At 43.5% G+C, this 22,132-nt stretch overlaps 1 protein-coding gene across 1 annotated transcript in view; it reads left to right on the top strand.

Moving 5' to 3' along the window:
- sema5a (sema domain, seven thrombospondin repeats (type 1 and type 1-like), transmembrane domain (TM) and short cytoplasmic domain, (semaphorin) 5A) overlaps nt 1–22,132 on the top strand; it is a 92,421-nt gene that overhangs the window by 1,808 nt on the left and 68,481 nt on the right. Inside the window, exons 2-4 of the mRNA XM_073488559.1 lie at nt 8,943–9,042; nt 12,050–12,095; nt 21,225–21,287. Coding sequence (XP_073344660.1) covers nt 8,943–9,042; nt 12,050–12,095; nt 21,225–21,287 — 209 coding nt within the window. The remainder of the gene's footprint in view (nt 1–8,942; nt 9,043–12,049; nt 12,096–21,224; nt 21,288–22,132) is intronic.

Below are 22,132 nucleotides of genomic sequence, written 5' to 3'. Positions count from 1 at the left end.
CTCTCTCACTCCGTCTTTCCTCGCAGTCATCGTCGCTTCATTGTTAGCTGAGGTGGCTCTCTTCCCTCTGCGCCAATTGAGTGCAATGATGATGACTAACTGCCCAGCTAACATGATATGTTCCTGCCTTGTGCTTTCTGCATGAGGGGGATGACACGGCAGCCCGTGGGTCAGCCGTGGTCAATGCGTTTGTATTCTCTAATGTACCAGAATGGCCCATTAAGCTCCAGTGGCTTAATGCTTTGGTTGAAATATAGGAGCATTAATAAAAAAAAAAGGGTCGACAGTACATTTAGCAATCAGACATGGTTCGCTAACAAAAAAACCTGCTGTAGAGAAGAACAGAAACAGAAGAGAGAGGCGCTCAGAGGCTTCACTGTCTGTGGGTCAGTGTCTTTGGTCTGAATGATCAGCTGTGATGAATTTAGTAGATTTTGTGTGGTGAAAGCTAAAAGGTCCGTTTATCTTGATTACAGAAAACTTTCAACCTAAATTTACTCACTTACCCCTCGAGGTATAAACACAAACACAGTTCCTGTTTAGTTTAACCAGATTGTGAAATGTGTGTCTCTGAAATTTCTGCTGCCGTGCCAGTACAATAAATTCAACTTGTGGTGCTGGTACAAACCAGCGTGTTCAGTAATTAACATACTGATTGGCCAGTGATTTCCTCTCCTTGCTACTATACAAGTACGCAACAAAGTAGTTCATTTCCCAGACAATCTGTTGCAATGCATCATTTTCAGAGTCAGGATGCTGTTGGACACACGGATCATTATTTCCTTGGGTTGGTTGGTTGCTTGGTTGCTTGGCTGTTGGTTTTTTTTGTTTGGTTGCTTGGTTCCTTCGTTGTTTGGTTGCCTGTTTTGTCAGCATGCTTACACAAAAACTATGGGATGGGAGAGTAGACCCCATTAACTTTTGGTGACCTTAAATTATGGTTAGGCAGTTATGGGAGGTTTAAATACTTTCATGCAGTTGAGTGGAGAAAAAAAACAACTGTGCTTTTGCTTCCTGAGGGAATCAAAATTAGAGCAAATACTCGTCTCCTAGTCGAAATTCCCACGTGCCAAAGGAGGCTGAACCTTTTCTCAACTTATCCAGGTCACGCCAACATGTATATTTTAAGTATTGACTGACGGTGGGTGATGCCAGGATGATGTTTCGTAGTTCAGTTTAGTTTTTATGTTGATAAAGGTAAGGCTGTGATCTCAGTGTGAACCATTGTCACCATTCAAACTGTTAGAAGGTGGAATTATTGTTCATATAATGGAACTGCACCGATGCAGAAACATGTACAATATGCATTTACATTTAATTTACCTGTGGACCCCTAAAAGTTCACCTAAATTCACAAGCTTGTCCACACATCAGCTTTGTTGCACAGGTCTCAAAGCTCTGAAGCTTCTGTGGACAAAAAGCTTCACTTTAACTCAAGTTTTATCATTATTCTTTGTTTACTCACATCCCACTCTTATTCACTCTCACCTTGTGCAAGAATCAGCACCCTTACTGAGTAGCTGCTGATGTCTATGGTCTCATAAAGACGTACATTAATCTTTGCCTTCACAGTTATATTTCTCTCAGGTTTTTAATAACTATCCTTTCATGGGCTGATGATAGTCTTTGTGCGGTTCAAACACATCTCTTTGTTGCAGAATGTACAGTATACAAAGCTTTTTTTTGGACTGCCAAATTATAGCCCTTTGCTTTTTTTACAATAAACACCAAAAAGCTGATTCATTACAGAATACGCCGACACATACTCATACGCACGCAAATGTACGCACAGGAACAGTGCGTGAGAGAAGAGAAACCTCTCGGTAAACCTATTATCATTCTCTTTTGTGAGTCATTGTGCTCCATGTAATGTAGTGTAATCCCTGGTTGTTGAGAATGTGCAGAGCGAAGCTGCCATTGCTCCTCTTCAGCCGAGCTAGGAGGACTACAAACACATTAAACATACCCCTCACAACAGAAACACTCCCACTCTGATACACAAACATACGTACATTTAGAGGTTTGGCTTGAATCTTATAGCTCGGGCCTACGTGTTCAGTTGGTCAAAGTAAAAGTTTGACATTTTTGTGAATACTCTAGTTTGCTTAGTTTTAGAGTTAGATGAAAAGATCACTCTCATGTCTGTGCAGTAAATATGAAGCTACGGCCAACAGCTGGTTAGCTTAGCTGAGCGTAAAGGCAGGGGGAAACAGCTGGTTTCAAAGATAACAATCTGTCAGCAACTCTCAACCTCATTAAAGGTGCACCATGTAAGAATCTGCATTTAATACTTTTCAAAATAAAAATGATCAACAAAACTTGAAGAAATAACATTTCTGTCAAAGGCAACTGTGTAGTGGGTTGCAGAGATATCTATCGAAGTTAGCATGCTAACCAGCTAGCTCCTAGCCACTTTGTACTTCAACAGTCGATAGTAAACAACACCAACACTCCCCCGGTGCTCCGAGCTCCCAGTCCGGTCAGAGTCAGCCAATAAGATCGCTCGCAGCTACAGTTAGCAGCAATTAGCGGCCATGTTTGGAGTTGTTTGGAGTACGAATTGGGACTTTAATTCAATCATTAAAACCACCAATTGCTGGCTTTAGACATCCATTTTTGTAGAGATTAGCTAACGGGATGTAATGTGTTAATTAGTGAGCTAATTTTATGCTAGGCTAAGCTACAGAGCTGCTGGCTGTAGCTATGGGCCTACATATTTTGGATAAAGACAAGAAAATTTAAATACTTAACTGAGATATTATTTAGAATAAGTTTAGCCTTCCAGTAATATTTTTGGTTCAGCCTGAAACATGGTTAACTAAACTCAAATTATGATGGCAAGATAGTGAATTGAGGTAAAATGAAAAATTCAAAAACACTACAAATGTGGGAAGAGAAGTACGAAGCAGGAAAAGAATATTTCGAGCACAAAACAGTAAGCTGAATTGGCCTATGCTACTGTATTGCTACTGTAAACTTTCATAGAATTAGGAAAATGTCATTTATGGAGCTAAAATGTCTAAAATGATCTTGTTTCAGCCTTTCAAATTTGAGGATTTGGGCTGTTTGTGTGATAACACAAGCAACTTGACGTCATCACCTTGGACTCTGGGACATTCATTTTTCACAATGTTCTGACATTTTTTAAGGTTAAACAATTACCTCAAAGAACTAGTAAACAGATTAATCAAGGGCAGATAGATTAATCTATCCTCACATAAGATAGAAACCTTGTTCAAGGTTGAAGCGACAAAGCATGATCAGAAATAAAAGAGTGATATGCTGCTTTCCTGTAGCTGCGAGTGTAACTTGACCTGCTCATTCACTGAAACAGCTCACAGACCCAGCTGCTCTGGAAATGAACAAACAATTAAACAATACGGAGCTCACAGAGCGTCCATGACCCGTCGTGAGAGGCCGAGGTCAAGGTTCGTCTGAGTGCGTTCCAGCGACGGCGCTTCGTTCTCTCTGTGTGATTGTGGCCTGACTGTGGACGGGTGTGGCTCGCATGGGTCTGACCCCACTGGGGATGGTGGTTTTCTGACTTGGCACAACACTTGGCTGACAGAAGTGCTACTGTGGTGCGAGGATGCTATAGCCTAACGACCGCTTTGTGCTCTGTGTGGCGGTTTTGGAAATGTAGGGTTTCAGAAAAGAAAGTACACTGTTCAGCTCAGCAGCTACGTTCAGAATGTTTACCCAAAAGGTACGCTTTCACGAAAAACAGGCCTGAATATAGCTTCAGCAGAGGTCCAACGCAAATGTGTGTAATTTATAGAATTATTTTCGGAGGGGTGTTGAAAGACTTCATTCCTATTCTTGGTAAAGGGTATGTTTTGGCAGAGATCTTCTGACTGAGCACGTGAAATGTTATTTTAGCTCGAAGCCCCTGAGATATACAGTATTAATAAAGTGTTGTATTTAACAAGTGTTCCTGGGTGTAGGCTTGAAGGCTTTTAAAGGTTATAAACTGTGGTGTAAACAATGCCTTCGCAGGCCAAGCTGTGGGCCATGTCTCTGAGGAGTGAAACCGGCAGACTTGTTTTACAGCCGCCGACTGAGCTCAGCTTTTATCATCCCTGAACGTCTAACACATCGTTAGAGAGATGGGAGGGAAAGCAGGAAAAGAAAAAAGAAAAAAAAATGGCCTCATCGCATTCATAAATGCAACAGGCTACAAGCAGAATCAGAGATCTTTTAATTGGTCTTTTGGGGGTGATTGTTTTAAATTTAAAGTACTTCAGGATTTTCTGAGCTTCAAATCAAAACATCATCTCTGATCTATTCACGTCCAAGGTCAGCCATGTTCTAGCCATGTTTTATTTTGATGGACGACAGGCTGCCGACAGCATGAAGAAGGGCCAGTCCATATTTTGGGATTTGTGTGTCTTTCATTTACCCGCTGCAATAAAAGTCCCACATGCCATTTCCCTACTTTCATGTCCTTTTTTCTCAAGTGGCCTGAAGAGACTTGGTCATCTTGTTAAAAAGTTGTCTCCCCTCGAATCAGAGGACTCTGCTCCTGAATACACATCAGATTTAAATATTTTACTGCACACTTATTTGTGGTTTCACAGTGGCTTTCTCTGCATGATTCACCCGCTGCCCCGGGGGGCCGCAGCAGTGCCACGGCAGTTTGAGCCGTAGGACTTTTAGCTGCGAAATGTGCTTGTTTTTCTTGCTCAAAATAACATAATAGGATGAAAACCTTAAAGCGTGGATTTCAACTGACCTTGCCTCTCGCTTTGGACTTTTTCAAACCGAGCAGGTGTTTGTTTTTCGACCGCTCGGCCGGCCAAATCGTTTCCTCGCATCAACTTGACCAAATAGTTGCCATTCTTTCTGCTGCCCACCACCACAGGGCTGCATTTAGAGTGAACTGGCTCTTCATTTATGTGCCCGCCCGCCTGCTGCCACACTCTATTTGCACTACTCACAGAAAAACCATTCATGTTTCAGAATTGGTTCCACATGTTGCCATTGTGTGCCGGCCTGGCAGTACTGTAGAGCACTAACTTTGATGGCTGGTAGACTGTAGACTGGCGTGGCTTCTGATGCGAGTTGTAAATATTTATACACGCTGTCATTTTGTCTTTGTGTCAACCGCTCCGTGTCTGAGCGGGAACATAACAAACGGAATGTGAGCAATGGGGCCAGTCTATTTTTGAGGAGGAGGGAGGCAGGGGGTTAAGGGGATAAGATGTGACCGAGAAAAGGGGGAAGGGGTGTAAATGCTGGTGTTCGTGTTGGCCCGGAGCTTTTGGCTGCTCTCTGCGTTTTCATCCCGAGTCTGCACGTGTGTGTGTCTGTGTGTGCGATTACGCCTTCGTCTCATCGGCAGCCAAACCCCCTGACTCAGGCGGCTACTGAACGAGCGTGGCTGTGATGTGATTACATTATCACATGTGTTTAAAGTGCGGCTGATGTGAACCCATGTAACATGCAAAGAAGGCCTGAAATCTAGGAAGTGAGACGGGGCGATAGGATTTTGTTTTTCCTCGGGGGGGGGATGATTATTAGCTGAGGGTTGTCCCACTGTTTCCTTTGTTGCTGGGTTAACGATAAGGTTGTTCTGATGGGAGCATTAAAACCTCCCTGGGTGCCCCTAAAATGAGTTATTACAACCCATCCAGAAACAAATAAACATCACAAGTAAGATCAGAGTTCAAATCAGCGTGATTAGTCTCAGCGGTGAGGCGAACCCAGCATCCTGCAGTGAAGTGTGCCACAGTTTTGTTCCTGGAACTATGATCTGCTAAAACCCCCGTGAGTTTGACTTTGCGACGCTCCGTATATTCAGCACCACAGCCTTGGGAGGGCCCATCCACGCTGGGTATGAATGTTTATGAATGGTCCTTGGCCTCGTCACAAAAGACCATAAATCCTTTGAATGCCGTGTTGTGTTCAATTAAAACCTTTTGCCCCCTTCGCCAACAAATTTCCTCTCTCCTCTCCCTTTGTGTCTTGCACATTCACACATCCAGCCGCAGACACTCCATCACCCCGTTAGCGAGCCTCCCCTGGTGAGCCTGGGAGATTTATGGGGAGAAGCCGGGTTCGTCAAGCATCGTCTTCCCCCGGGGGGTGTCACGGCTACATTTGTATTCCAGGGAACCTCTGGATGGTGTGAAAAACAAGCCCAGTGGAGCTCACGGATTGGCACATCCCAAACTCTGTGTCATCCCTCCAGAATAAGCGGCGCAGCAGCCATTAAGCAAAATGAATTCTTCTGGGGTGAAGTTGGTCGTGATCTCCAAGATATTTATTTCACCGCGACTAATGAAAATGTATTAGCGCCGCGAAACCAGACGTGCAATGCTTTTTTTTCCTCTTGCACTCGTCGCATGAGACTTGAGCAAGAACAAGGGAGAGCGTCTTTGCATACTGTCTCGCAGCAGATGATAATGTTTTGTTAGGAGAGCCAGAGTTTGGTCCCACTACGTGAGCTGGAGGAGGCAGATGTTCTTTGGAAGCTTCCGTTTTTTTCTCGCTCTGTTTGTCCTTGTTTTGAAACACTCTGAAGATCCCACGTTTGTCACCGAAACCCGAAGTGCTCACTTTTGATGCGGCGAAGGGGGGACGAGCTTTCATTTGAAATGCTGTCTGACAGGTGTGCCTGAAGAAGCAGATAATGTGTTTTTTCGAGGAGGATATTCAAGCTGTCCTCTCCCTCTGTTCCGGCCCTGATGGAAAGCTCCCTGGTAAATTAAAAAAAGTCTCTTTGAGTTTTTTTTTGTCTGGGAACGGCTCACAAATGTAGTGATGAATGATGTTAAATCACTGTGGCAGCCCGCTGCTAGAGTTCTGACACTTCGCTCAAAGAAACTCATTTCTAGCTACTTTGATAAAATGTCCAATATATGGTGAGGATTTTGTTGGAGGTGTAATCTGACCTGTGTATACAGTAGTCCAAGATATTATGACTACAGTTCAAGCATGTGATGAGCGATGGAGAAAACACGTCACAGTGATGACTGATTGACCACCCCAGACTAAACCTATCGGGTAACCAGACGGTAGACAGGGTGATTCAATTGGTCAGGGGTTAATGGGCCGGGCGCCATGAGAACAGGCATGTTGTGGATAAGATGTCAGTGTCTGTCTGGGATGTCTCTCTCGCTGTCTCTTTATGTGGTCATGTATTCACCATAGCATGCCGGAGGAGACAAGGTCAATCCCCATAAAAAGTCAGATCTTCACGGTTCATCCGCAGTATACGTCTCCATGAAAACGGTCAATCAGCTGTGGTGACGGTTCACAGAAATCAAAGGCCTCCCCGCTGAGTCACGAGAAGCTGGATTTCAGTATTTTGTACACGTTCGCTCGTGATTGGAGGTGTCAGGTCTCACTTTTGTTTTGGTGGATTTGAAGACAAAGAGGCTGAGAAGCTGTAATTTAAGGTCACTATGAACCGTGGAAAATGATTTTTTTTTTTAAATGAGTGACCTTATCAAGCGAGGACAGGTTGAAGCGTTTTTTGTTCTATTTTCAATTTCCTCGTAATTTCCTTCAGTAGGAGGGCTCGTATCTGTATCAAGGCAGGCAACCCAACTGCCCGAATACATTTTGGCAAAGTAAGTTTCTGTTAAATCACAGATTAGTTTAAACCTTTACGTTTCTTTAGGTCTTGTCACAACGCTCTGGTTAGGTTTAGGCACTTGGCACTTGGTTAGGGTTAGGAAAACATCATGTTTCGGCTCGCGACACTTGTTTTGGTCACCACGAACACAGCTGGAGATGTCCTGAGTTCTGGTTAAAAAACACCCAGTTTTGTCGCCACAAACATGGCTGGAAATTACCCCGTGATCTCTTTAGAAATATCTAGTAGTTTCACACTTACAAATGTTAAAGCATAGATTCAGACACTGGTTTGGCAGCCCTGTAACTGGAAATTTGTCTTAAAATCATGTGAATGGTGTCTCTGTTACAGGGTTAGCACCTACATTACGTCTGACAAATTGTTACAGATCTGAGATTTGTATTTACAAGAGTGGTGTTGCACTCAGAAGCTGTGTCAAATCAAACAAAATGCCAATTTCTACATAAGGTTGCTTTAAATAACAGCAGAAGTACAAAACAAGTACTCTGAACACCTGCCCCTGGGTGCAGAACTATTACATAATATATTATTAGATTATTGTTACTGATGATTTCATGCGTGGGCAGCATTTTAAAGTTGTATCTGGTTGAAATGGAGATCATTTTGTTTGTAACTAGTGACTTGTCTTCGAGGAAAACTCCAATATAATCCCTCTGAAATGAAGTGGAGTAGCTAGTAATACTCAAGGAAAGTACATTTCATCTATACTTCTGTGCTTCAGTAAATGTCCTTCCAACAGTGTTGGTCCCACTGTTCCCACTCACATTCTTGCCCTTGACCAGTTTGCTCAGGTGTGATATGTTTCATTGGGAGGCTGCTTGTTCTCAATGGTAAACTGACTCTTGAACACAATAACACAATGTCAGTAACTGTGACATCATCATCATTGTCTGACTGTACATGGCAGGTACACTGATCTCCCCACGCAGCTGTTATTTTTAATCAGCCGCACCTCCTCTGTCTGTTTTTTACAGGCTGTACTGATGTGTGGCAACAACTCTTTGTACCTGCCAATAATGCAGCGTTACTGCCCTATCATTAAAATCTCAATTATAGTCTGAAACACTCCCACTGCTACCTTGCAATTGCTCTAATATTTACATCACAAATGCTTCGCGGCATTCACTTAAAATGCAGGGAAGCAAGATAAAAATCAGAACAAGAGCAGTAGCTGGAAGACATGCTGCTATTATAAATCTGACCCCCACTCTCTGAGTGTCTTGTGAAAAGTTACAGCAGCCCTTTGAACGCACCTAATTCATCAGCCCAGCTGTCTTCTACAGTCATAAACTCTCCGCTCTGATTGGCTCACTGTTGATGTGTCCTGTGGTGTCGTTGGCAGAGATGGAGCCGTGGATGTTCAGGTTCAAGGCGGAGGGCACGGTGGATTACTCACAGCTGACCTTTGACCCCGGCCAGAACGAACTGATCGTCGGTGCCAGGTAAACCTTTGTTTTTCTTTCTCCGTCTCTGTCTCATTTTTCTTCTCTCTTTTTTTGTTCTGTCCTTTTATTGTCTTGTCTTAAATTCCCTGTTTTTTCTGTGTTTGCTGGTGCATCGCATGAGTAATGATCAGTTTTCTCTATAGATGCCTTCAAAAGCCGAAGAAAAATGGCTTTGGGGATTGTTTCCAAATCTATTGTCTTTGTCAAGCCCAGCCAAGTGTGTGTGTGTGTGTGTGTGTATGTGCGTGTGTGTGTGTGTGTCTTTTTAATTTCGCTGTGATTGAGACACCGAATCTGAAAAGGATTGCACACATTTAGAGATAAATAATTCTGCTTTAAACTGTGGGTTTTTGCAATGTTCGTGCATGCATGTGAGAAAATCAAAGCCTATGCATGTTTCTAAATGTTAGTGTGTGTGTGTGTGTGTGTGTGTGTGTGTGTGTGTGCGCGTGTGTGCGTAAGGACTGAGTGTATACATTCACGCTGGGTGAGTCTCTAGCTGATGAAATACGCTCTGCGCTTCTCTTAATGGCTTAGTTGTCAATAGAAAGAAACTCTCACTACGACGTGAACAGGAGATAAGAGAGGAGCCAGCAGGAAGAAACAACAACAAACAAAGTGAGCCCAGGGAATTTACTAATGCACCCCAGGAACGTAGATGGAAAAGGGCTAATCAGGGAAAGTGTGTGTGTGTGTGTGTGTGTGTGGATGCATGAAGAGTAAAAGGTCGAAGAAGGGAGTGAATTCCACTGAAGCCTCTAGCAAAGTTATAATAATACAACAGAAATACGATGTTTATGCTGGCGATCATTTATTTTTAGCCACGACTCGACAATTCCATCAACACGTGGTATTTGGAGCACTCAAAAAATCAAATAAGAGATTTAGTTCAGTCCTCGGTGCCAGCTCGACTGGCTGTTGAGTGTCTAACTGTGAAAGGCGATGTGGTTGGATGGATGGCTGCAGGCTGGGTTAGAAGTATGAGTGATAATGGAAGGGAAGAGGGATCGATGCAAATATCAATACAGTAAAACAGGGGGCCGCGGCCACACTGAGACCTGGCTGATAGCCACTGCTCGGGAGGCTGATGTCTCTCGGCGAAAGTGTCGTTATGTACGTGTATGTGAACATGCTTGAAGATTTTCAATCCGAAGTGAGATATCTACTTTATGAAAAATACAATACATGCTCTTTAAAAATGATTGCTTGTATAAAAGAAAAACACATTATGGGTTATTGTTGAAGCCATTGCAAGATCCCTGCCTGCAAAACAGTTTCTAAGCAATGCAATAAAAATCTATCAGGTCAATCTTTTGCAGTGAAATTGCACTGAACTTACCGAATGTTTAAGACGGTTTTCTTCTGGTGGCGTGGGTCGACAGTATTCTTGGATCATGATTGGCGACAAAATATGGAGATTACAGAAGTCTCGAAGAGAAAGAAATCACAATAAATAAACATTTAAGTCCTAATTGTCAGGTTTCATGTTTCTCATGCTGGTAATGGTGTATAATGGCTTTAGTAGACAGCCCGAGACATCATTACTCAATATACTTAATATTCCCCTTGAGACGGCATTCATTAGAGCCTAATGTGTCTTGAAAAGTTGGAAAAAAGAAAACAAGAAAATGCCAATGAAACAGTTTTGTTTGTGCTGCGCAAATTTGAAGAAGCTTCAGGCAGGGCCGGATAGATGCTTGTTAGAGTGGAGTTTCACTGCCAGGCTTTGATTTTCTCTCAATCTTATTCTTTCTCTGTCACTTGCTCCATATTTCTCATACACACACAAAACTCCAGGAGGAAGGAGCATACAGTTAAATATTTTGGCTCTATCTAGTCTTTTTTGTCTCCTAATTATGGGTTGGATGAACCCAGAGGTCCATCATTTGCTGCAGTGGTTGAATCCAACCATCCACAAAGTTCGGTCCCTATGCGTACTAAACTCTTACAACTCCTTATGCCACCGATGCAAAAGTTTCTTTTAAAGGAGACATATTATGCCCATTTTCAGGCTCGTTATTTTATTTTGGGTTACTACTAGAATAGGTTTAAATGCTTTACTGCTCAAAAAAACACTTCAGTTTCCTCATACATTCCAACTATGCAGCACTGTATTCCCCCTCTGTCTGAAACTCTCTGTTCCAGCTGCTGTCTCTTTAAGGCCCGCCTCCCAAATACCCAGTGTGCTCTCATTGATCAGCTCACACACGCCTGAGCCAGCACTTCTCACTGTGTTTCCAGTCGGCTCTGTTGTGTTTCAGCTTTACTTCCAACAGGAATAAAGGCATAAATCATGCAAATATGTCACATGGTGGCATAGAGTATCCTCAAATGAATTCTTTTGACCAACCTCCAGTCCAAAACCCCCAAACTCTTTATACACAAATATTAAAGACAAAATAAAAGCAGCAAATCATCAGATTTAAGAAGCTGGAACCTACAAATATTTGACTTTTTCCACTTAAAAAAATGCTGAGTCATTTTCTTCAATCAACTACATGAATAATCGTTGCAGCTCTCGGGCTTACCAGACCTCTGAAGCCTGACTGATCCTCATGTCTGCTTGAGGCTACATTAGCTGCTACCAGCATGACACATGGTCCAGTTGCGTTGTGGATATTGCACCAGGTTCTGACAAGGAGTGCGTCAGTTTTGATCCTATATTAAACCACCCAACGTGAGTTTGACAATGTTATAAAACTGCAAATTGGTGGAGTACTCTTTTAAGTTTGTCTGAACAATTTTCACCCCAAACATGCTGGTGAAGCACTTAAAGTTTGTATGCTCCCTTTTTTTCCGAGGTGGAAATCCCTTTGTTCTGGTGGCACTATGGGTTGGGGATTGGAGATGAAAGGACTAGAGAGAGAACACAGATAAAAACTGTAGAGCGCTTTGGCCTTTGAAAAGAGCTGCTGTAGCATCCACACACTTTTTTTTTCTTGGTTTATTCACAGAAATTGTCTCCATCAGCTCACATACTGCCTTCTTTTTTTTTTCTTTACAGAAATCACCTCTTCAGGCTCAATCTGGAAGACCTGACACTGATCCAGGTGAGTGCTAAGTCTCTCCCGCTATGTCTTTCTGATTCTCCCTCAGTCTGACTTGCACGCTTTTTTTTGAGTGAATATCTACACGTTCTGTCTGCTCATATGACTTATAGAGCGCTGCCTGCCTCCAACAAACGCCGCGCTGTAGTTGTAGCATGCTGCCAGCTCCCATAACTTAAAGCTGGTTACAGTAAAATGGTTTAACATTTCACATGTCACAACAACTTCCCATCCGTTGGAGTGGCAGTGGTTTTTGGTCGACTGTGATGTGGGTCGATACGCAGGGGGAGGTAAAGGGTGTCCAAATCCAATTTGGAACCATATATGACATATACTCTGCAGCTGTACTTTTCCACATTTTATAGGGTATTAATAACTTGTGTGATTTCTTTAATAGGATTCCAACATTTTGGTTAAACTCTCCTGCTCTTCTCAAGCTGTCAAGGTCAAATAAATCCACAGGAGAGAAACGGAAATTTAAAAAATGCTAATTTCAGAGCGAGAATTTCTGCCTGTTAAACTTGCACAAAACATGCATAACCAGAAATGTGGTCACTGCAGCAATTATACTTGTCTTTCACTCCCCTTCTCCCCATTGTTTTCTTTCTACTTCCTCTCATTTCCCTTCTTTTTTCACACTTGTATGAGCCCACATCCCTCCCTGTGGAGCTAAGCATTTTGTGACCCACTGAGTTGCCATACAAACATTGACACATGGACGGGTTCATTTGTAGGTGGTAGCAACAAGGCTTCTTTGATGATCAGACAGCTCCTGAAGTTTGCCATATACACCCTGGAAAACCACGGGAGAGGATGGGCGGGATGGAGCGAAAGGGAGAGAGCGGGAAGCGGTGTTGAAACAAATTTGTCTGAAAAGGGGAAAATGTGAAAAATGGTCAGATGAAATAAGAAGCGAGGCTGAATTTTTGGGCAGGAAGGAGTGCATGGCGGCACACACAAAGAGGAATCCAGCAGACTGAGGGAAGAAAGCAGAGAACCCCCCCCCCCACGGAGAGAGACGAGGATTCCTGCAGAGCCTGTCCTTTGTGGCCGCTCACTGGGACGCAGATGCTTTTTAAAGATGCTCTGTGCCATCCGCACAGTCCAATCATCCCTCCTTCTTTATTTCATCCTGCGCTCGGCTGGCGCTGCAGAATCAGCGAGGAGATTCCACAGACCCAATCAACCCCTCATCTCCAGGACATCTTCTCTTAAGAGAATAGGACCTGGTAATCCCTGCCAAGGCCTGGAGCCAATTTAAGCTGACCTGTGCTCTAGTCCCTGCTTTGCATTTGACTGGAAGAGGGGCTGTAGAGTCAACGGGAAGGCTAACTTCAAATGCTGAAGTGCTATTCTTCCATTCAGTCCTTTTGGTCCCTTCTTCTTTTATCAAAACCGGAGATACATTATACAGAGTTTTGGTTTCTCTGTGTGGCTGGGTGTACATATTTTTTGTCATTCTTATTGTTGTGTGATATGAAAGACTTCAATAGATTTCCCCTTTGGCTCTGTTGCTCCACTCACTTTACATGCATTGCTGATTGATCAAATAGATTTACAAGGGGGATGTGGTGCTGAAAATGCCAGAGCGAATGCTCAAACGCAGAAAGTTTTAGCACAAGCGGTCGTTAGTATTTCACTGCGTTTTATTTCTGTTGCACCGATGTTCAAAAGAGTTGCATGAGGTTCTTTTTTTTTTCTCCTTTCTTTCTTGCAGAAGGAAAACAAGCTAAAAGCTACACCTACGCTTGTCTTTGTGATTTCACCCCCATCACCATACATCAGCCTTGTCAGATAATGCCCAATGGCAGTGATTTGTTCGTGCATGGCTGGCAGCGTTAAGAGGGAGGCTGTGAATGGTTTGACAGAGCACAAGGCTTAGAGCCAGTGTAGTACAAACAGCCTGTAATACTCTAAAGAGGTGGATATAATTACCATATGATCGATGACAGGCTGATCTCATCTTGTATGTACATGCATGAAACATTCATGAAAACAGCCGCCACCAAGGTCTGATGCTCCGTGAAGGCAAAATGAATCACACCCACTTTTCCTGCCCTTGGGTGCAGTATGATTTGAGTTGTCTTAAAGCATTCTGTTAGGCAGAAATAAACCCCAAATACTCAGCAGTCTTATGGAGGGTTTAGAGAGTAGTGACACTCTGGGTGGTAGCTAAACACTGCTGGTCTAACCCGCTCTATTGCACATATCGAGTCTGAGACTCGCAGAGATCGATAGAGGCTGAGCCCAGCAACCATAATCTCCTCAGTAAATGCCCTCCTTGCTTGGAGGTAATGAAAAATAGAAAAGAGCCAAGAACATCAGAAGTTGGAGAGACAAAGACAGAGGACCTTTGTTAAAAGAGTTGATGTCCAGCTATCTGTGGGCTCTCATCGCCTGTGTGTTTTTCGTGGCCACAGTTCAGAGTTGGTTTTCAGTAAGTCCTGAGAGTTGGGTCCAGATTTATGAGTAGTATAAGTAGAAAACCTTCCACATTGCATGATCTTGCTAGCAGGGCATTGGTAGACTAACTTGCAAATGCGTATGAGTAAAGAAACGTGACCTTTGTCCAATCAGAGCAATAAAACGCTTTGCTCTGTTGGTCCTGTTGGTCCGATTCGAAGCAGGAAGAACAAAAGCATTCTTGTCACAAACAATCTTGCAATACAGCTGAACTGTACACTATAATGTGTATCTGAAAACATTTGAGGCGAGAAAAAGACAATGCAGCAGAATCTTGATAAATATTTGATCAACACTGCCTAGTTTGACAGTTTGATCAAATTTTCGTGAACCTGGCAGACTAATTCCCAAATGCATATGAGTGATTCCTCTCAATTATCTTATGATTTACAAGGGTTCAGGTTAGTCATGAAGGGGACAAGACCAACATGCCTATGGACGCAATTGGATAGACCGAAACATATCAATGCAATGAATCGTGACCTATCAGAGCAGTGCTACACCGTTGGGGCTGTTCTTGGTCCGACTTCAAGCAGGAAATGAATGGCGACCTGGTCACAAATGATCTTGTAATACAACCAAACTGTACACTACAATGTGCATCTGAAAGCATTCAAGGTAATGCAGTAGAACCTCGATAAATATTTGATCAGCACTGCCTCATTTGACAGTTTGATCTAAGTTTTGTGATCCTGGTGCGCCGCTGGACAGATCTGAACACAATAAAATAGGCCTTCAAACCATCAGCAGTGAAACATGTGGCTATCCGAACCGGTAACGCTTCTCCGTCAGTCAACTTATCAGACCTGTGCCATATTAGATAAAATGGTTGTGAATGGCCGGATAAGTACCAATCGGATAGAAATGTTTCTCAAATGCAGGGGGACCAGATTTCTCTGCCAGAGCAAATGAGCTGGGCAGATTCCTATAGTCCCCAGGCTGTGAACTTGCGAGCATGTACTCAAACTGAAAGGCAATCAGGGTTTGAAGTGGGAAGAGCCAGGCTCTGCAACACGAGCCAGCCCTCCCTATGGCCTTGATTGGAGCTAATATCTGGTACTTAAAGTTTTTTTTTCTGCAGTGTCTTACCAGCTTGAAGAGGCCTTCCTCTCCCTGTCAACCTCTACCCTCATCCTCACTGATCTGGAAAACACTGTCAAGAACAAAAGGTTGATACTTTCCTCCTTTGCTCCACTTACAAACTTTTGCAGCTGACGGGGGGGAAAAAAAGGAGAAACTGACCTAACCCAACCAACGTGGCATTTAAAGCTACTACAGCCAAAGAATAAGCTTTGAAAACAGCAGCCATAAAGCAAAAATACCCTTCCTTGATCTACAGGTGAACCCTACTTTAAATCTCACATCTGTTCGCCGTTGTCCTTCTGCCCCCTCCGTCCTTCATTCAGCTCCGTGCCCGCAGCTCCTGCCAACCTTGGGCATGCGAATCAATGCTGGCATCGCCATTTTGCACCCTCCATGGCCCAGTGCAGAGAGGGGACGAACGCTGATGAATTGGCTCTTCTGCATTTGCATTGTGTTCAATTTTCCCATTGTGTTGCCAGGGCTGATGAATGGCCAAATCGGCTCCATGTACCACTCAGCCTAGTTTTCCAGTCTGCCCATGAGCTCACCAAATAATGCCCTTTGACGTCATTGAATGCGCTCCATCTTTACCCTAGCACACCTGGTCTAATAACACCCTTTTCATGCTGGCCCTGAAAGCCCCAAAGTGTCTAATTTTCAGGCACAATGAGAGCATGTCAACCTCACAATATCCTACGCAAACGGTGCTAATGTACGAAGAAATTAAAAAAGCATCCCTTTAAAGAATCCAATACTATCCTGCTTTTTTCCCGAGCTAAATCGAAACAGGATGCAGACGCTGAGGCTGAGTTTCAACAGAAACGCTGTGGCACGGCATTAGTCAATAAGCACTCGGATGAGGAGGATCAGTGGCATTGTTCACCATTCAATACAGCACCAGAGGAGGAGGAAAATAGTAGATATTCACTCCAGCCCCTCTCTCTCCTCCATGAAAACACTATCCATAACAGCTCCCGTTGGCAACACAGACTGGATGTTGAGATGTATACCGTGCATCCATTTTTCTTCACTTCCCCCCGCATTGTTGTGTCGTACAGAAGGGGAAGGGGACTCCAAAGAAAACAAAAGCCTCTCTCCAGTCGCACATGTTGTATTTCATGGGCCTGTCTCTTGCAATTACACTTTGTCAGACAGACAATTAGCCCTGCTAATCAGTAGCTAACAGGAACCGTCCTCCATAGCTCTGGAAGCATTGCTAATTCAATTACTAGAACCCTGCTAACGTGGCCATTTAAATGCATGGAATAAAAAGCATCAACGGGATCGGAGATGCAGATACAAGCACGTTTAGTGATATCATAGCGTTTCATGTCGAAGCAAGAGGACTGTGAGTCTGAGTAGAAAAGAGGCGTAGCAGGGGGTCACTACAACACTGACTTAACTTTTTATGTGATGTAGTGACTCAGACCTACACACTCGCTGAGACGTTACATCAAGACCAATTTGGTGTGTAAATCTTTCAGCAGCTTACATCAGCAGACATCAGTGTGAATGGTAAATACTGTGCCAGCACATCAAAAGGTAGTATCAGCTATTCATAAGACAGATTAGATTTTCCCCGGCAGGATTTGTCCAGCTCTCACTCTTCCACCCCGCCGTCCCCTTGTAATGAGACACACACAGCCAGTCATTTCATGAAGCTAGACAGCTGTCAGCAGCGAGTGTGTTCTCTGGACCCTCCTTATGCAAAATATATTCAGTATCATGTCTGGAAACAGTGCCGTTTTAGAATTCAGCTCCTCACTCCCTCCTCCGTCTCACTGACTACTTCACTCCTGCCCACACTGTCTCCCTTGTTCTGGCTGACTCCTAAGTTGGACTCTGTTTTCTCTTTGTTGTTTTTTTTTCTCTGTCTGTTTGTCCCTTATTTTCCTCTCTCTGTCCTTTTTTCTGTCCCTGTCTATCTCCCTCCCTGCCCACTCTCTCCCCTGGTATCTCTCCTGCACCCACCTCGCAGTGACAATAGCCCCTCAGTGTGAGTCCCGAGCACAATGGTTTATCTCCGAGGATTGCACCCATTACAGGGGACAGCAGAGAGGGCGAACACGTAACATGTCTTAGGGTTTTTTTCCTTCAGTTTCCCTGAAGCAACAGATGACTGCTACCAACTGTGCCAAGTTCCCTCAGCCTGCTGAATTTCTGCATCTTAATCACACTTTATCTTGCTTAAAGGATTGTTCTGGTTGGTTATAACACTGGCCTTGTTTTTTTTTAGCTTTGGCTAGGGTACCATTTGGTATTAAAAAGACTGCTCACAGAGCTGAGAACTAGGAGGGTGGTAATATTGCAATGTTGTCCCACATGGCAAGAAAATCGAGCAATCTGATATTCATACCAGTTTTAAAGGTCCAGTGTGTAAGATTTTGGGAGATTTCTTTGCGAGGAGATAGAATAAAATAAACATATTTATGTTTTAATTTGTGTTTAATCACCTGAAAATAAGAATCTTTTATATGGCTACTGAGGTAGCATGTCTTCCATGGAGTCCGCCACGTTTCTACAGTAGCCCAGAACAGACAAACTAAACACTGGCTCTGGAGAGGGCCTTTTGGGTTTTTCATTTTTCCTGTTTTTAGCAGCCATCGCAGGGAAGGGCAAGACGAGGGGTGTTCAGTTGGTTGCAAGCTGCAACCACACCACGAGATGCCAAGGGTAGAATTATTATCCAAACCGTTCATTGTAAACATCCATATATACCCTGTATGTATCAAGAACACAACTTTTCTGGCCTAGGTGATCGAGAGAAGATGCATTTGAGACCTCTTCTGGCTGACTTCCTGTTGCCTCCCCACTAACATGATGGAACAAAATAGTAGACTGATATTGCCTATATTTTGGGCCTGTATGCATGATGAGACCAGAATTGCTTCACAGTCTGACACTGTTTCTTACCTAGGACATTCCTCAGGTCAACAAGGTCTGGCGACAGGTGATAGGATCATGATTGGGTATGAAAGGGACCTTCTCAAAAGGCTCAGTCGTTCACAAGTACGGATGGAGCGAGGTTCACCACTTTGTGAAACACATGGTTGGAACACTTCGTAAAACTGTTGTCACTAAACACAGTTTATGTGAAAAAGCAGTCTGTTTTTATTTACGTTTTACACCACGTCCCAACTTTTTGGGAATCCGGGTTTGTACCCGATGAAAGGGGCGACCAAAACTATGAAAATAAATAGTTGTAATAAACCATAATTATCCTTTAACAGCTGTATATCTCCTCCTTTCCCACAATATCCAATGGATGCTTTTCTCCAAAGATGATTACAGTGCGATGGTGGATATTTTTTTTGTTCTTGTGGGAAATTCACCACTATGCTCAGCTCACTAAATTTAATTTGTGTCCTCTCTCATTCTCTCATCTTCTTTGTTTCCCCTTTAAGTCTCTGTTTCAGTTTGTTCTAGGTGACAAAGGCACAGAAAGAAACTGTCTTCATGACGCAGTTTCTTTTGATAAAGCCAAGAATGATTATTTAACGACGGCACATTCCAGCCATATTTCTGCTAAAGACAGATTCATCTTCGGTGCACAGTGGCTGAACAATAGCATGTTAATGAGCTTTTAATGTCTCCTAATGATACTTGCACTTGCCTTTCGCATGCCTGTGATTCTGCTCTTCACTCTGGACCATTTGATTCGGGGCGGTCAGATAGGGTGGCTTTTATGGTCAATGATGCCAGCACATCCCCCACTTACATGCTCACGGACATCGCCTCCTTCAGTGGTCATAAAGTTAGAGATGTAATGGAAATATATAATATTCTGAAAATCTGCTTTGAACTATTCCAGATGATGATAAATCACATAATCGCCCCGTAATGATAAAAGCAACCACTTTGCTCCCTTTAATGTGATCTCAAGTTGTAATTTTGCATCGTATTATGATTGATTTTTGCACTGAATATGAGTGAGTAAGGTCTCGGGCCATTAACAGGTTTTCTCCCCCCCCTTGCGATTAGTGAAAGCACTTTTCAGCGCCCACATTCAACTCAGCTGGGACACGCTGTGGTGCTGTGTGTGCAGGCCGAGCCGCCCGTGCTGATGTGTGTGGTTTGTGTCTGCGGCGGCTGCGCAGCCCCAGAATAGCCTGCTTTGGCCTGGAATGTGAACTGACACACAGACATGAGGCACACACACCGAGAAGACGAAGAGAGGAGCCAGCTCCCATTAATACTCCATATCTTATCCTCCCTGAATAGCAGCCCACACCCTGAGCTCTCTCTTCCCTCTAAGCTCCCTCCTGTTACTGCCTATGTGTGCATTTATCCGAGTGTGTACATACAGGGCGTCTCTACGCCTCCCAAAGGCCAGTGAGGCGGAAAGCGAAGGCCTTGTCGTAAAACACACAGAGGAAAACTCCCCGAGCTTTCTCAAAGAGGAAATGAAAGAAGTTCTCCAAAGTGCTAAGGGGGGTTCGGCTTTCCTTCCCCCTCCTGTCCTGGCATAAAACAATCCTGATACCAAGGTGAAATCTAATATTCTCTTTCAGTTAGCGATATTTACTATATTCCCACAGAGAGTGAAGGCTTGCGCCCCTGGCAGCTAGCCAGGTTATTACTGCAAGAGAGTCGTACCTCTGTGGCCCAAACAGAAGCTGGAATAGTTTAACTTTTAGAGACTTTTCGTGACTCGGCGTTAAGCATATTAGCGTGCCCGCCAGTTTCTATGCTAAGTATTCCTCTCTCTGCCAGTCACAGGGAGCTGGTGGCAGTGATGGCTAATTCTGCCTGTCACAAGTGTGATTGTCTTAGCGGCCCGCTGCTGTCCCGAGGCCGACACTCATTTCATGAATAGAGAACTTTTATCAATGAGAAGCCCCCCACCCCCACCCCAGAGGTCACACTGAAATTAAATGCTAGGAATTGGAGCACTCTGGTGTCTTCACCCCTCGGAGGAGACGAGGCAGAGGTTTCATCTTCTCAGTCCTCTCCCTCCTGGGTTGAAATGTAAAAGGCGTCCCTCTGTTTCTCCCTCACATGTAAATCACGTTGACATCCCGCTCTGGGGACTCGCGTGTTATGTCTTAAGATCCCTCCTTCTACCTCGCCCATAAATCAGTTTGGCATTCGGCTCTGCGCGCACTTGCCTTTCGTTTCTTGAGGTCCCGTCTTGGTATGCACCTTAATTGGATTCCGTGTCTGTATTTAACATGGCTTATAAAACGTGCGCGTGCTCGAAGCGTGCACCCATAAGTGTGTGTATGAGGGATTTTTTGAGTACAGTGAAGATGTGATGTCAAATTCACTTACTGTTCGCTTCTGTTTTAATCCATTCCTCCTACTCAAGTCAACCTCATCTCAGCATGGTTTTCTGTTACATTTGTTTTCCCGTCTTCTGTGGCATTTTTATTGCCTCGCTATCTCAGACATCAAGTCACCAGACATCGAATTGACTTCAAAAAGGTGGGGATTTTGCCACAGTCGAGAGCCAGGCGTTGTTTTGTTTGGGTTCCCTGAGTGGTCTTCAAAGTGTTTCATGGTGACAAGGCGCCAACTGTTTCTGATGTTTGCTTCTTCTTGATGGTTTATTGGGAGCCTCAATACTGCTTTTCTCTCTCTCCGCAGGAGGCTGAGTGGCACTGCGATGAGTTCACCAAGGGAGCCTGCTTCAGTCGTGGAAAATCTGAGGTGAGCTTAAGTGATGTCTGAGTATTTGAAATGTCAGACTGTTATATTGCTCTATCTAACTCGTGTCACTGTGTTGTGAAAACAAGTTTCAGTGTTGGTTATATAAAAATCGTCTTGTTCTCTGTGAAAGGTGTATTTCATGAATGTGGTTCTTTCTTTCTTTGACTTTCAGTTCACTGGTTGTAATGGCATAGATTAAAGGGTATTCCAGCAATGTAGTGTTTCATGTAAGGCGCAATATGTAAGAATTGACCACCTAGGGGGAAGCATGTCACCCGAGTAACTGCTGCTAACAGAAGCTGCGTTAGCTAGTAAGCTCAGTTAGCTTTGGAGCAGGATGGGCCAGGGTTAGCTGGTTAGCATGCGAACTTCAGTAGATAGATCATAAACCAAATTATTGAAAAATTTGAATTTTTAATGGCAGTCACAGGCTTGACAAACCTATCCACCAATATTGCATTTACTCAAACTACGCCACTGTCCTGGCAAAAGATGTAAAACCCAAAATAAGGACTTGACAAGAGCCCTGGAAGATGACTTATAAATTAATACACTGCAAAATCTCCAAATCTGACCAAGTGTATTTGTGTTTTCTGGTCAAAATATCAAATTACATTGAATATAAGAAAACTAACACAGAGAACGTAACCTTTCTCGGAGATATAGGGACTTGTTTTTAGATTTTTTCAGTTGTTCCACTAGCAGGTTTTTGTTTACTTGTCACAAGCAAAAAACACCTTTGTCATTGTTATTTTAACTTATTTCTGAGCTGTCTTTTTTTTTTTCAATGTATTAATATGTAAAACTAACTGATGGCGTTCCGCTTAAAATCATAACAATAATAT

Source organism: Pagrus major, chromosome 19 (assembly GCF_040436345.1).
Source record: "Pagrus major chromosome 19, Pma_NU_1.0".
Classification (NCBI taxonomy): Eukaryota; Metazoa; Chordata; class Actinopteri; order Spariformes; family Sparidae; genus Pagrus; species Pagrus major.
This window is presented reverse-complemented; position numbering and strand designations above follow the sequence as displayed.